The sequence below is a fragment of the Artemia franciscana genome, unplaced genomic scaffold (genome assembly GCF_032884065.1).
Source record: "Artemia franciscana unplaced genomic scaffold, ASM3288406v1 PGA_scaffold_37, whole genome shotgun sequence".
Taxonomy (NCBI): Eukaryota; Metazoa; Arthropoda; class Branchiopoda; order Anostraca; family Artemiidae; genus Artemia; species Artemia franciscana.
In genome coordinates, this window is record NW_027062675.1 from 254,207 (window position 1) to 268,852 (window position 14,646).

Below are 14,646 nucleotides of genomic sequence, written 5' to 3' on the forward strand. Positions count from 1 at the left end.
ACAAATGTAGTTCGTTGGTAACTGTAGAAGTTTTGAATATGAATTGGGTTTCAAAATATTGTAAGTAGAAACTTTACTGTTTGTTGAAATTGCGTAACAGTGAACCCTTGTATACTTGAGGCATTGTAGGGAAAAAACTTTGGCTTGAAGAGAAGGGGCTGGGAGGGAGGTACACCCAGAACCGTTCCTAGGGCTGGTGGTGCCCGGGGAAATATTAATTACAGTGTCTCCTCCTGACTCAGATGTAAACAAAAAAAAGAGCCTATTCACAGTGAAACATTAAAAAATTGAAGTCGCCCAGCTGTGGCTCCCAAGCCATGGTCCCATGGCAACTGCCTGTTTTCACCCTAGGAATGGCTTTGGATACGTCCCTTGTAGTCTATACAGGTTAGCTTATTTTTGGCTCAAAACATAACAACTTTTTGTATAACAATACTTAGAGAAAAAGGGCATATTTAGGTGTGTTTACTTTTCAAAATGAAACATAATTTTCCGAAATAAGGGAAGGGAATAAGTCCTCTTCTCTTTAAGTCTAAGTTCAGCTTCTTATGACACTGCTTGAGATTGATCCTCAGCACCCATATTGTATTCTGTATTCTAGACTGATGAACATTTGTCAAATGTATTTTTATGTCATTATTATGACATAAGAATTGTCACAATATATATATTGTCATAGAATATATGTCATATTCTTTTATGTAAAGGGGGCAAGTGGTTTAAGTCGGGACAAAATATTTGAAATCGACACTTTGTTGTGGCTTCATATCTTCTGTTAGTTAAATGGGCAACGTATCTTGAAATTTAGCTTTGACTGATTCATCTTTTGACGGTCTATGACTAACAGTTTGACTGTAACACCTTGTATGACTGTCACCTTGACAGTTGTATGATTAACACCTTGAAAGCAATTACTGTCAAGGTGAAAAAATTACATGCTTGACCATCCTTCTCTAGTAGTCACCCACATTCAAAATCTTTATAAGAAAACGGACTATATCCTTGCATATATTTTAATAAAAAATTGTGTCATTAGAATTTTGTCTTTTATTGAAAAGGGTCACTCTTCATCCATAGTTTCTTACTCCAACTGTTTGTTCTAAAGCACCCTTGAGTTTTTTAGCGAGGCTGTTTGCTTTCTACTCAACTTTTTGTTTTCGCTCTTGTTGAAATATATCATTATAAACTAGGGTTAAATAAATTCTTTAAAATTAAATAAAATAAATTCTTATGGTTATTATTTTTGCATTTTTTAATTTAATTTCTTCGAGTAAATATTTTGAATCGGGGATACTTTAACCTCTCTCTCTTCTGTCCAGAATGGATACGAATATAATTAAATATATGCGCTTAAATATTTCTAAAATAAGAGGAGAAATGTCAGTTTGGCGCCCCTTATTGTGGATCACTGCTTGGAACTTGACCAGCCATGTCTTCTGAAACGGCTGGGCTGTCAGACCAGCCTCTACCGACATACCTGAAAAACTTAATTGGACTTGAAAAAGGTATCTAGTATGCCCGGAAAGTTTAATTCAGCCGCAAGCTAAAGGTATCAAGTATGCCCGGAAAGTTTAATTCAGTCATAAGTTAAAGGTGTAATACTGGTTTTATATTGGTTAAATAGGCCAATATCAGTGGTTTACATTAAATCTAAAGGAATTTAAACAATTTATTTAATTCTGTTTAGGATTCACTGAATACAATGTGGGTCCTTAAGCAGTAGGAAATTTGTATGTTGGGAAGGTTATTTTCTCATACAATGGGGGAGTTTTCGCTCCATGATTCTTCAGAAATTCACACTACAGTATAGGGCACGCTATAGGGCACTAGTGGCTCAATAGCTTCTACTATGGGATTGTGTACTAAATACTACATGTGTCTGTTTACAGGCACCGAATTCAGGAATTTATGGGAACTATGAGCATGTTGATACCATAAGAACTGAGTATCGAGTACTAGATTTTGCCCCCTAAAAACCTTTACATTTTGAAATTGTGTATATATTACTGTGATATCGTCGTATTATGTCTGAGATATTACACAGCGCCATTGTCATTTTAATGCTGGCACAACGCCTAGGAGCGATAATTGTGTTCCAAAAGATTAAAGTACAAACTATACTAAAATAAAGATATTTCTACCCCGGGGCCAGACTTAGCTCTATTCATACATGAAAACCCTTATTTTCTAAGATTTTTCTTTTAAAGGCTTGGCACATATAGCTTTTTCGGTCCCAATTTGCCAAGAAAACAGCGTCAATTTGAGCTTAGCAAATTTTCTATGTCTCCGGTGCCGATTTTCGAAAACGGTAACGAATTTCATCTTATCATAAAATAAGGAATCCTCGATTTTTTCTTATCTTCAGCAGGGGAATCAAAAGAACTAAATCATAATAATAATCATTTAATGTGTAATAATAAGAGGACTTTACACTATAATAATGAAAGAATTTAATATTTAGTAAAATTTTTTTTAGTGAAATAAAAATTTAAAAAGAATATAACTTTTAATAATAAAAGAAATAAATAATTTTTTGACGTCAATCATGCAACTATAGATAACCGGCAGTTGACTAATAGTGCCCATGATGTTTAGTTTTGAAAATCTCGTGCAAAAGGCAATGTTTTTATGGTGCCTTTTAAACAGCCTTTCTTCAACAGCCTTTTAAATTTCTTTAAATCACCACTTTTGATATTCTTATTAAATATAATATTCTTGGTATTCTAAGATCTTTGTTATTTTTCACTTGCCAATAGTTTAATACATATATGCATAAAGTGTTGAACAGCACTTACTGTGATAAGAACAAGAATGCTTTCAAAGAGCCTTTAAGCCACTTTTCCTAGGGAATGCCAATATAAACCCACCATTTTGATGGGTTGACAGTTCTTTTTTATTTAGTCAAGTTTTTTTTCCCTCTACCGAAACACCTATGCATGTAGGGGGAAAAGCAATTGATTCTAGCTTTAAATAAAGTACCAAGGATTTTTGGGTTTTTGAATTAACTTTTTCGGGTTTTTGAATCAACTGAACGGAGATTTAGGCAACCATGTATTCCTTTGAAAATTGGAAAAATCTGGGATTCTATTCGTAATGAAAAATACCTTCGAATGAAGTTCCTTTGTTTTGGTAATAGTATTAAACTTGAAAAAAAAATTGGGTAAACAATCGAATAAAATAAGCCAAAAACATTTGTCAAACAAACAGCCTAAAAAGCTGTAGATTCTAAGGTGTATTGTCTTTGGCAATCAACAGGTTGTAATTTTTTTTAATTTGTAAGGAGGAAAAGCATGGTTAGGTTTAACTAATTAGTGCCGGTTATTTATTTTCAATGTTTAACATAGCAACACAGACGAAAATGGGAAACTGCCCTAAAAACTTAACAATTTTGAACCAACACAAATTCACAAATTCTGCAGTTTTCACGTAAAAACAGACGTAAGTTAGGTCATGGAGGGAAAATTATTATTTATTTTAATGTTTCTTGGTACATGAGGCGTGACGTTCTTTTACATTTGCTCCAGGATGAACTGGTGGATTACACACCAGTTCTTGTTAACCTCTAAGATCCTCTTTTCTAGACCTGGAATCACAAGAAAGTGAATTCACAAAACCGGTGCATGTTATCAACATTGATATCCAAGATAATCATGAAGAGGCAACACTAGGCGCCTTTCTTATAAATGAACTTGCAAATATGGTAAGCTCTTATTTCCTCTTTTTAATCTTTTAATTTAATGTTTTATTCTGATTTTGTTCTTAAGACATATATTATAAAATTCGAAAAATACATAATATTATAAAATATGCTATTATACTGTATATTACATATATAATAATATTTTATTATATTATAAAATATTATATCATAATATACTATATTATTATATTATAAGATATTACATTATAATCTATCATTATATTATGTTATATTATATATTATTATATATATTATTAATACCGGTAATCGGGTCTTGCACTTGGCACGCGCCAGGTTTCTATATATGGATTTTCATAACATAAAGAAAGAAAACGATCCAAAAATGGGGTTTTTAAAGGCCAAATGAAAATACTGAAGAAAACACAAAAAGCGAATATTTCGAGAGAACAACCGCCTCTCTTCTTCAGCGTGATTAAAATAATATGATCAAGGAAAAAACAAAAAACAAGCGCGGAAAGTGCAACAAGACCAATGAAAAAAACCGCCAAAATAAAAGACCAGAAATTTTAAGGATTAAAATCAAATAACTAACAAACAATAAAATGAGTTCTTCGCCAATATCCGTGATTTGCACAAAATACAAATCTTCATGTTATGGCAGGCCAATGTATTTTAAGAAATTATCTTTTATGGATTCTCATTGTCCTTTGTCTTCTAAACGCAAACAACTTGAGCCTTTTCTTGATGTCGTGACGTCCAAATAGACCTTAGTGGACCCAAAATCAGAAGTAGTGCCTTTCTAAATTTACGTTTTTTGTAATTGGGCCCTTTCGGCTTGTCTTTTGTCATTATGAAAGTCATATCACCGAACCTTTGTTTCTTTTAATTGTTCAGGTGGTGGGACAAAAACTTCTTTTTCTTCCAACGATTTCCTAGTCCAGGTTTTTGATTTTCTAAAATATGGTAGGGATTGATGACCTTATCCATGTCAAAATCCAAAACCTAATATTTATTGCTATCATATTCAATTTGTTTGTTCGTTTTACCTGACCTTATCCATGTCGAAATCTAAAACCTAATAATCATCGCTATCATTTTCAATTGGTTTGGGTCATTTTACCTCGACTTGACTTTCGTCGTTATGAAATACATATCGGCGAGCCTTTGTTTTTTAAACAAAGGTATGGTAGGCATTGATGAGCTTATGCAAGTCAAAATCTCAAATCCAATCATGATCGCTGTCATTATCAGTTTTGATATGTTATGATTCTCGCTGTCCTGGTTGATTTTCATTGACTCACTCATATGTTTGGTGTCGCATGTCTTCTAACCGCGTGTGTCTATGCTGTTCATTTTCATTTTTGACTCGCTCACATGCTCGGTGTTGCATGTCTTCTAACATCGTGTGTCTTTGCTCTTCATTTTCATTTTTGACACGCCGCCGCTGTTCTTCTAGCCGCGTTTGTATTTGATATCCATTTTCATTTTGACTCGCTCAAATGCTCGGTGTCGCATGTCTTCTAACTGGGTGTTTCTTTGCTGTTCATTTTCATTTTTGACTTGCTCACTTGCTCCGTGTCGCATTTCTTTTAACCGCGCGTGTTTTTGCTTCTCATTTCATTTTTGACACGCTCCAATTGTCGTTTTTGCATGTGTTCTAACCGCCTGTATCTTTGCTCTTCATTTTTATTTTTGACACATTTTCGGATTTTGATTACTTCAGACAGTTTACTAATGACTTTTGCTTTAGCTGCCCGTATTGGTGCTGTCACGATTCATGGTCCATGTTGTCGACTTTCACATCTTATCACGTTTGATACTTCAGGTGTTAGTTCCAAAGAATCACCGTTTATAGTAACTGCAACCGCAAATTTTTGTTTTTAGGGCCTTCCAACAGACATTATATTATATAAATGATTGATGTGTTGTAAACTCAACAATCTTATTTATGCTACACATGACATCATGTAAAAAATACAAATTTTATTGCCATAAAAGTCTAAAATAAAACACAATAATAATACAAACACAGTATAGAACATACTTGATTCACAAATGACCCCTAATTTCTGTACGAATGCCTTCTTAGGGTTTCTGACCTCGTTGATGGTTTTATTAACCTTGAGGCTGATATCATAATATGGAACCCTGTAATTTTAAAAATCTTGAAATCATGTCCAAAAAGGGTTTTAATTTCCATCAAAGTTGGTATCTATGGGCATTGAAAAATTGACCCGTAGTCTATAACATGTTGCAAAATTGTAGACTATTCATCCTCTTCATATAGAAAAAAATATTGTAGGAAGATGGAAAGCGGTCCATTTGATTGCCGGTCGTAAGATGTAGTGCCCTTTTTAAGGGACAAAACAGTCAAAGGGAACTGCTGTCACGTCACGCTTTTTGCCCTGGGTGTTCGTGTAACCGATTAACATTCCAGTTTTGTTATTTTAATCAGATTAAAAAGCTATAAAAATATAACTCCAGGGGCAATATTATAGAGGCAGCCCCCAAAGGGTACGGAATTCTGCAAATGCCCTTTTTTAAGATAGAGGCTTTATAAATAAATGTCACTATAGAGGTGACTAGTTTCACTAGTCACCTCTAAACCTTTATTTTATAAAAATATAACTCCAGGGGCAATATTATAGAGGCAGCCCTCAAAGGGTACGGAATTCTGCAAATGCCCTTTTTTAAGATAGAGGCTTTATAAATAAATGTCACTATAGAGGTGACTAGTTTCACAAACGGAAGTTTTTGCGAGGTCGACAAACGGAAGTCGAATTGCGTTTCACAAACGCAATTCGACTCTAGATCGTTCAGAGATTATGCAGCGAATAGTCCTACATGAATGAGTGTTAACCGTTAAAAACTGACTATATGTAGTAAAGTTACCCTTTGCAATATGAGAAAATATATACCACGACTACTCCTACCATGACTTCAAAAGGCTATACCACGTTTGTTCCTAATACAACTACGCTTTCCACAACAGCCCCTACTACGGTTATCCTGACTAAGAATACCCTGCTCCTATCACGCACTTTTCTACCTGAACTTGAATTCCCACCTAGCCTAATCCCATAAGAAAGATACATAGCGTTGCTTTGACACCCCTCAAATTTCTCAACCTTCAGGGGTTCACTTGTGGTTTAATAATAACATAATATATTTTGGACTATTTTTATTTTGTAGAAGAAACTAAGAACGGAAGTTAAAGAGCCAACTCATTTTGGGACTCATTTCTTCAATTATAGTAATTTATGTTCGATTCAAGTTTCACATTATTTATGTACTAACTTGTTCATTGAAATAATTATCTTCCTAGTGTCATTACAGATGCGCACGCGTCAGCACTCTTTATTATTCGTCCTCAGCACCATTTATTCCCTCCCATCACGTTTTCGCTTCCTTTAAATCTTTCCTTAAGACCTCTTCGCACCCCATTAAGTTTTTCACGATTGTAGATGATTTTATACTCCTTCGAAGTATTACCTTACATGTATTGAGGCTAAGCTTTTCTGCCCTATGTCTGAGCTGCAATTGTATTTTAAGATTGCATTCAAGGTTGTATCTGGGGTTTTTGATCGATGATGGTGTGGGGGTTCACTAAAAAAAAAGTTAAAAACATATCAAAAAGTTGTTTATGTGCATTTATGTTACGCTTTTACGAGTCAAACAAAATTCTCGGATACGGCCTTGATTGCATCAAAGTAATTTATAGGGTATAAATAGGGTATAAATTTATATCAAGTATAAATTACTTGATTGCATCAAAGTAATTTATAAGTTATAATCTACAGCATGTCAAATCTTTGCGCTATAGTTTTGGCTATATGTTAGTCTGTTTCGGCTATTGTATTTCAACAAATCAGGTACAACAATATATATAGTGGTGATTTTAATATTAATAGGGTTAAGGAGATGGTATAGTATAATGTTATTTCATTTTATGTTAATACGTGAAAATCAAAGAAAAAAAAACCTTCTAACGGTCTTTTTTAACACTTTTTCAGAACATGTAGCAAATTTTGTATATAATTTAGTTGGTTTTATAGCTTAATATTTTACATATTGAATCACTCAATAGCGCTATACATAGCACTGTTGAATTAAAAAGAAGTACTTGTTCTAATAAAAAAAATCTATGGCATTTTTATAAATTAAAAAAAGAGAAATTTCTACTAAAGGATAAATGAAACCCAGAACCAACAGAAATTAAACAAACAATCAAAGCAAACATACAGATAACAGATATTAATATAGATTAATAAAAAATCTTAAAACGTATAAAAACTAAATTGAATATTCAAGTCAAACTTATAACAAACAAAATCAGTACAGACAGAAGTTTGGTGATTACCCCTTCCCCCTCCTTTAATGGTAAAACTATAAAGCCTATTGCGTTATTTGCGTTTTATTGTAAACGGTATGTGTCTTGGACGCATATCGTTCTTGCAAAGAACTAATTAGTTTCTTGCAAAGAACTGTTAGTTCTTGCAAAGAACTAACAAAAACAAACTGAATTTTTGATATATAATGATACTTATTATTGCTGAAAACTCAGCAACTCAGTATTATATTTCACTGTAATTTTTATTGCTCAATGGTGTGGATTTAAAGAAATATTGTTTTTTGATTTGTTTAGATCCCCCTGAACTTCCTTGAAAGTATCAGCATAATACATGTAGCCTTTCTGAGGTCAATAAAGATATGTTAATATACGCCCTTTCGTTCCCCTCCAATCACTTTTGACTCTTCTGACTCTTGAAGTTCTAGTTCCCGGAAGAGCATTAGAACTTCCGATTTCCAATCGAAGGAGCCCTCTCCGACGTCTATACGACCACTCCTTCTATATCAAATTTTTCGGGTAAAAACAATAAACAAAACGTAATACGTTGAAGCTTTACTATAAGGAACGCGTTAAGCGTTACTACCATAGCGTTGCCTACTGATATCACAAGGAGACTCATTGAAATTTACGGCTTACCACACAAAATGAAATACTTTTTTCCAGTACTATATAGTGGCAGTAATTAATTCTAAAGATGGATCTAAACATTTATGAGAAAATACACCCCACAAATGAAAAACTAAAATTTTTTGATTTGTGTAGAAAATAAAATTTTGTTGCTACGTTTAGCTAATCATTTTTGATTTGCTTATTAATAGAGTTATCCAGCGTGATAATATTGCGTTAATACGAAAACCATCAACATCTCTTTTTTAATTTCTCAACTGTTTGGTTGTTTGACGTTACCTATAACGAATATAAATAAGAAAGCATATAAATGACTCCTTGATAAGTCTAAGCAATCCACTTCACTTTTGAATCCTTTTTATTTAGGTGCAATAGTACTTTGCTTGAACTTCTTTTTTAAGAAAGTGAAAACGTCAAATGTTGTAATCATAAAGGTGTTAATTTGATTCCATTAGGAATGTTTACCATGATGACGCTTATTAGATTATAAGATTATGTAAACAAAGTTTTTGAGTGACGAGCTCTCAATTTTGTATTGCTGCAACACCACCCCCAATCCATTTTCTTCTATTTTCCCTGCCCCTTCCCGAAAAATCCATGTGTATATGCCAGTGTGAAGGTAACATTGTTCTTGTCAATATAGGAAGTTAAATTTGTGGGTGACTGACTAGCGACTCTAAAGTTTAAATGGAGTTCTGTTTTTCTTTTTTATCTGTGGCTTTAATTCTAAGGAATATGGCAAGGGCTGTGACTCTCTTATATTTAGATTATTCCAAACTCTGAGTGTCTTAGCTAATTTAGCTGGTAAAATTGTGAGTTTTGGAAGACTTCAGGGCCCAAAATATGAAAGCATGTTTTAAAAGTAAGCTAGAAGTCACTTGAATTCCGAATGGAAAGGATGAAGGCATAATTTGAGGAGCTGAGTAAGTTGACTATATTGAATGCTTCCCTTAGCTATGTAGCTTTGTCAGTAGAGAAAGTTGATGGTGTGAAAGCGTCAAGTCGAACTTAAATGAAAAGAAAATAAACTGGATAAAAGAAGAAAATAAAAGAAAGAAAGAGAAACTGGTAAAACTTTTCATAAGACACTGTCTTAATGACAGTGAGCTTTGTCAGGGAAAAAGGTCATGGGTGCATCAAAAATATTACCTGTTTTTCAATGTTTTCAGCTAATTTTAATTATAAAAATGAGCTGTAAGATATGAGCTGTGGGGAGTGAGGCTTAGGAATTTATTTAATAAGTAAAAAAGTCAAGAACTTAGTCTTAGAACATATATGAGTTTGATAGACTCATAAATTCTGTTTTTTGTCACGCAGCTGCGTGACAAAACTATCATTTGTTACGCAGCTGCAAAACTATCATTTGCCACGCAAAACTGTTATTTGTCACGCAGCTGCGCGCAGCTGCAGCTGCGTAAGAACTTGGTCTTAGAACATATATGAGTTTGATAGACTCATAAATTCTGTTTTTTGTCACGCAGCTGCGTGACAAAACTATCATTTGTTACGCAGCTGCAAAACTATCATTTGCCACGCAAAACTGTTATTTGTCACGCAGCTGCGCACAGCTGCAGCTGCGTAAGAACTTAGTCTTAGAACATATATGAGTTTGATAGACTCATAAATTCTGTTTTTTGTCACGCAGCTGCGTGACAAAACTATCGCGCAGCTGCAGCTGCGTAAGAACTTAGTCTTAGAACATATATGAGTTTGATAGACTCATAAATTCTGTTTTTTGTCACGCAGCTGCGGCCTACCAAAGAGCAGATTTTGAAAGGGGTTGAAAAGCAGATTGGGTGCGGCCTACCCCAAAGAGCAGGTTTTGAAAAGGGTTGAAAAAAATAGACCTGACAGGGACCACTTGAACAGGAGCTCTGAATGTTATTCCGAACAGATTAGGGTTGAAGAGGAGTGAACATAGCTGTTTTGGCCTCTGGAGACTTGGGGATACGATAAACCTTTAGCTAAAGATTGTGCAATTTATCATCATTTGTTGTATTTTCGTCATTTTCGTAACTTACATCATGTGTTATTTATTATTTGTATTAAGTGATATATAAATCATTTTACTATTTACATGCTATTGCATAATTTGTGCTATTGGATCATGAAGGGATGGCACATCTATAGTGGTATTTACATCTTTATTACCATCCTATTATATCGCACCATTTATTTGTACACTCAAAGACCGTTTCATTATTCAATCTCTAATGTCATAACAAAGCTTACCAGTGTAGGCATGGAGTAGCTAACAATCTTGATTTTGGATGGGCCGTCAATTTATATTTCGTATTAAATTTACACTAATTTAATTCAAATCTTTGAGATTTTTTTCCAAATTTGAATTGAAAGTTTAATTTTATTGTTTTTCTAGCTCATAGCGTGTGATGACATCGACAACGACATCGATGAGCTCCTCCAAGATTTTGAGTCACATTGCAATCGCTCTATATTACATTGTGTGCAATTTTATTGATTTTCTAAATACTGAAAATAATCGTGTATTTCTTGTAATTGAAAAATAATTCAGGATTTGTGATAATAAAATTTTTATGATTTTTGAAAAAGTTAACCTCACTTTCTAAGGCTGTTGAGTAGAATTTTTAGGATTTTTTATTTATGTTTTACGAGCACTTCTAAGCGATGTTGCGTGAATACATTAATACTTAGTTTAAAAAAAGAGTGAGTTTTCTGTGATTTTTCAGCCCCGTCGCTACGTAAATATTTTTATAGTTATATTAGCATAAGGGATTATATTTAGAGCAATATTGTCAAATGAAATTAACTATAGAAGAATATCACCGAGAAAAATAAATAACTAAGAGAAAAAAGTATTCAAAAGAATTGAAGATAAGGAAAGATAAAGAAAAAAGAAGATAAGGAAAGTAAAAAAATGGCAGAAAAAAGAATTGGGGTATTAAAAATAAACTTAAGTGTTTAGTATACAATGATGACACCAAAAACAAAATATGCACATTAATGTAAAAACAAACATATGATCCTTAAGAAAGAAGATAAAGAAATAAAAAAGGATTGAAAGAGCACAAGGGTAGATGAAAAGCATACAAAGAAATGTCAAGTATACGAAATGGGATTTTCTTTAACTAGAAAAATACCCTATCGCCACCGCCATTATCCTTTTATAGTGCTTTCAAAGCCATCAGTTTCGATGAAAGTCTTGATTTTCCGCCACAGTGTAACTTTCTATGGGAGAATTCAAGTTAGTAAACCGAAATGTGATGGCTGCCGTGTACCACTACTGCTGTGTAGACTGCCATGTGCACTCAATAATACTGATCAATCCCTTATTTCTGAGGAGGGTAAAGAAATTGGTCGACGTTAGGTCAACCTAACGTCGCAAATCTTCACATGCAGAAACCATTTCTCAAATTCCTTTTTGGTCAATACTCAGTTCTTAACTAATAAGGCTGTAGAGCTTAAAATAATTCTTAGATTTTTAAAAAAAGTCTATATGGCGGCAGTAACTAAGACTTTGCTGCTGACTGAGGAGTTCGGTAATATTGCTGGCTGCAAATTTTTGCTGACCACAAGGACTGAAAGAATCTATGGAGTAGTTGGTATTTATGTGTAACCCGATATTCCCTGGGAGCTAATGACTTACCTTACATAATCTAGCCATGAGGTAAATTGGGTTCAATGCAAACCAACTAATCTTCCATGAGATGTTCCCTGTTTAATTGTTGCAAGTGCTTATTGTCCTGAATTTACACAAGATAGACGGAAACTAGTTTCCTGCCATCCGTCTACGATACTAGTATGGCCACCCAGAATCTTTCACCGCTGGTTGATTTTAACCAGACAAAAACAATGGGTTGTTTCTGCACAAAGCCTTACCTATGTGGTAAAGATACCTACCCAAATTGTAGGAAGGACCAACTTCGTTTTGACGAACTTGCCTGCATATTATAAGAATGTTTTATGCTCTGACTGATTGGTAAATCAGATCACTATGCTTTAGCGATGAGAGTAAAATGCTCAGTTTCTGAAACCAAAAAAGATAAGATTAATGTCAAAAATTATCCATCAAGCGTCAATCGCCTCTATTGGACTATGGGTCAGAAAACACGATCTCAGTGAGAATTGCCCAAAAATTGACGCTAATACAAAAGCCCAGGCATTTTATTCTCTATGCTGCGCAAAATATTTAGGTCCCCCCTCCCCAACAAAAAATGGTAAAAACTGAATCTGACGAACCATAGTACATCCCAGTAACTAAGCAGCTGATCAAGAACGTTGTCATCTTGTTGCCCGAGCGAAAGCGCTTAGAAACTAGATTGTGTATCAATATCGAGCCGCATGGAAGGGTTTCGTTCAATCCCTCATTGTATCAACTATCTCCGAAGACCCACGAAAGTGGCATCAATTGGTGCGAAAAAACAAATAGAAAATATTAACTTGGAACAGAAACGTTTCTGAAGACAACACCTAAGTTACGTTATATCATTTTAGTGCGTTTTTTACAAAACTCTAATCGACTATCCCAACTCCAGATGATTTTGAAGTGGAATAGTGGTTTTCCGAGTGTCCAGAACAAGGTTCTGAATACAAAGCACATTGAGAGTCGTGCAAACTGAAGATATTTAGCTCTTTATTTCCTAGAGAGCCCACAATTCATTTAATACAGGAGTTTGCTTCATTCATTACAACACTGCTAGAACATGTCATTAACTCATGCTTTACTGAAAGGATTTTCTCAATGCTGGAAACCCTCTTTTTTTCTTTTTCATTTTTATTACAGACTTCGCAGCTCCATCACAGGTGATGATATGTCGATAGTGCTGATAAATACCTCATTTTCCAACACCGATGTATTTGTTATACTTTCTCTTGAACACTTCAAGGGAACGGTTTTCCGGGATTACCTCTGCCAGCAAGCTATTCTATGTGAAGACCGGTCGATGGGTGAAACTCTTTTTCAGGTATTCTTCGCGGAGAGTACCCTTCTCAAGGTAGAGCCGTCGACGAGTTGATTGCAAGAGGTTTGCTTTGTCAGGAACGAGCTTCGATAGCTCCTCTAATGGAGGGTTATACATGTGCTCATAGAAAATCGACACGGAAGCCACGTCGGAGTGCTCCAGGATCAACTGTGGGGTTATGCCTATCGTGTTACCAGAGGTTGCTGCAAGAACTGCTTGATTTTGAATCCGATGGGCTGAAGCAATACAGTCTTTCGGTGCATTGGTGAAGAGGGGATATGTATATTCCATGACAGACCTGATGTACAAAATGAATAGTCGCAAAATAGACCCATCAGGAAAAAGATTTTTGCATCTTAGGATAACTCTTACCTTCTTGGAGCAAGAGGATCTAATTTTACTGAGAGGCTCAGTCCATGAGAGATCTGAAGAGAAGTTAACTCCAAGTAGGAGTGTGTATCTACTCGTGTTATTGTCTTTCCTTTGAAGACGAAATCAGGATGAGCCCTCATATTACGCGCCTTAGAAATTAGGAGTTCTTTCGCTTTCATTGCGTTAAAATTGGCAAGCCACGCATCTGGCCACTACTCGATTATCTCTTGGTCAGCCTGAAGCTCCTTGTGGTGTTCGCTGGGATTTTACTCCTTAGCGATTGATGTTTCTGTTTTTTTTTGCCATCAGCAAAGTGATGAGGTTTCTTCACAAGGTTGTCCCCTAGATCGTTTATGAAGACCAAGAAAAGATTTGGCCCAAGAATACTTCCTTGAGAAACTTTTGATAAGACTGGGTGTTCCTTTTATATGAAGCCGTCGAGGAAAACCTGTAGCAAACGTTGACGAAGTAAATCAGCAAGCACCTCAGATAGTCGAACATCAACTCCGTAGGCTTTCAGTTTACAAAGAAGTTCCTTGTGCCATACACAACTAAAGGATTTTGCGATATCAAAGGAGAGAAGGCGAATGCCGTGCCCCTGAAAAAGGAGCTCAGCTCACTCTTGGTACTTCGTAATCAGACAGCCTAATATAGATCGTTTTCTGCAAAAACCGTATTGCGTCTCTGCCAACAAC

General features: G+C 34.9%; 1 protein-coding gene across 1 annotated transcript in view; it reads left to right on the forward strand.

Moving 5' to 3' along the window:
* Positions 1-11,209, forward strand: part of LOC136041759 (RNA polymerase II subunit A C-terminal domain phosphatase SSU72-like) — a 38,066-nt gene extending 26,857 nt beyond the window's left edge. Inside the window, exons 4-5 of the mRNA XM_065726518.1 lie at positions 3,582-3,700; positions 11,017-11,209. Of these exons, the coding sequence (XP_065582590.1) occupies positions 3,582-3,700; positions 11,017-11,118 (221 nt within the window). The 3' untranslated portion in view covers positions 11,119-11,209. The remainder of the gene's footprint in view (positions 1-3,581; positions 3,701-11,016) is intronic.
* Positions 11,210-14,646: the final 3,437 nt, after the last annotated feature.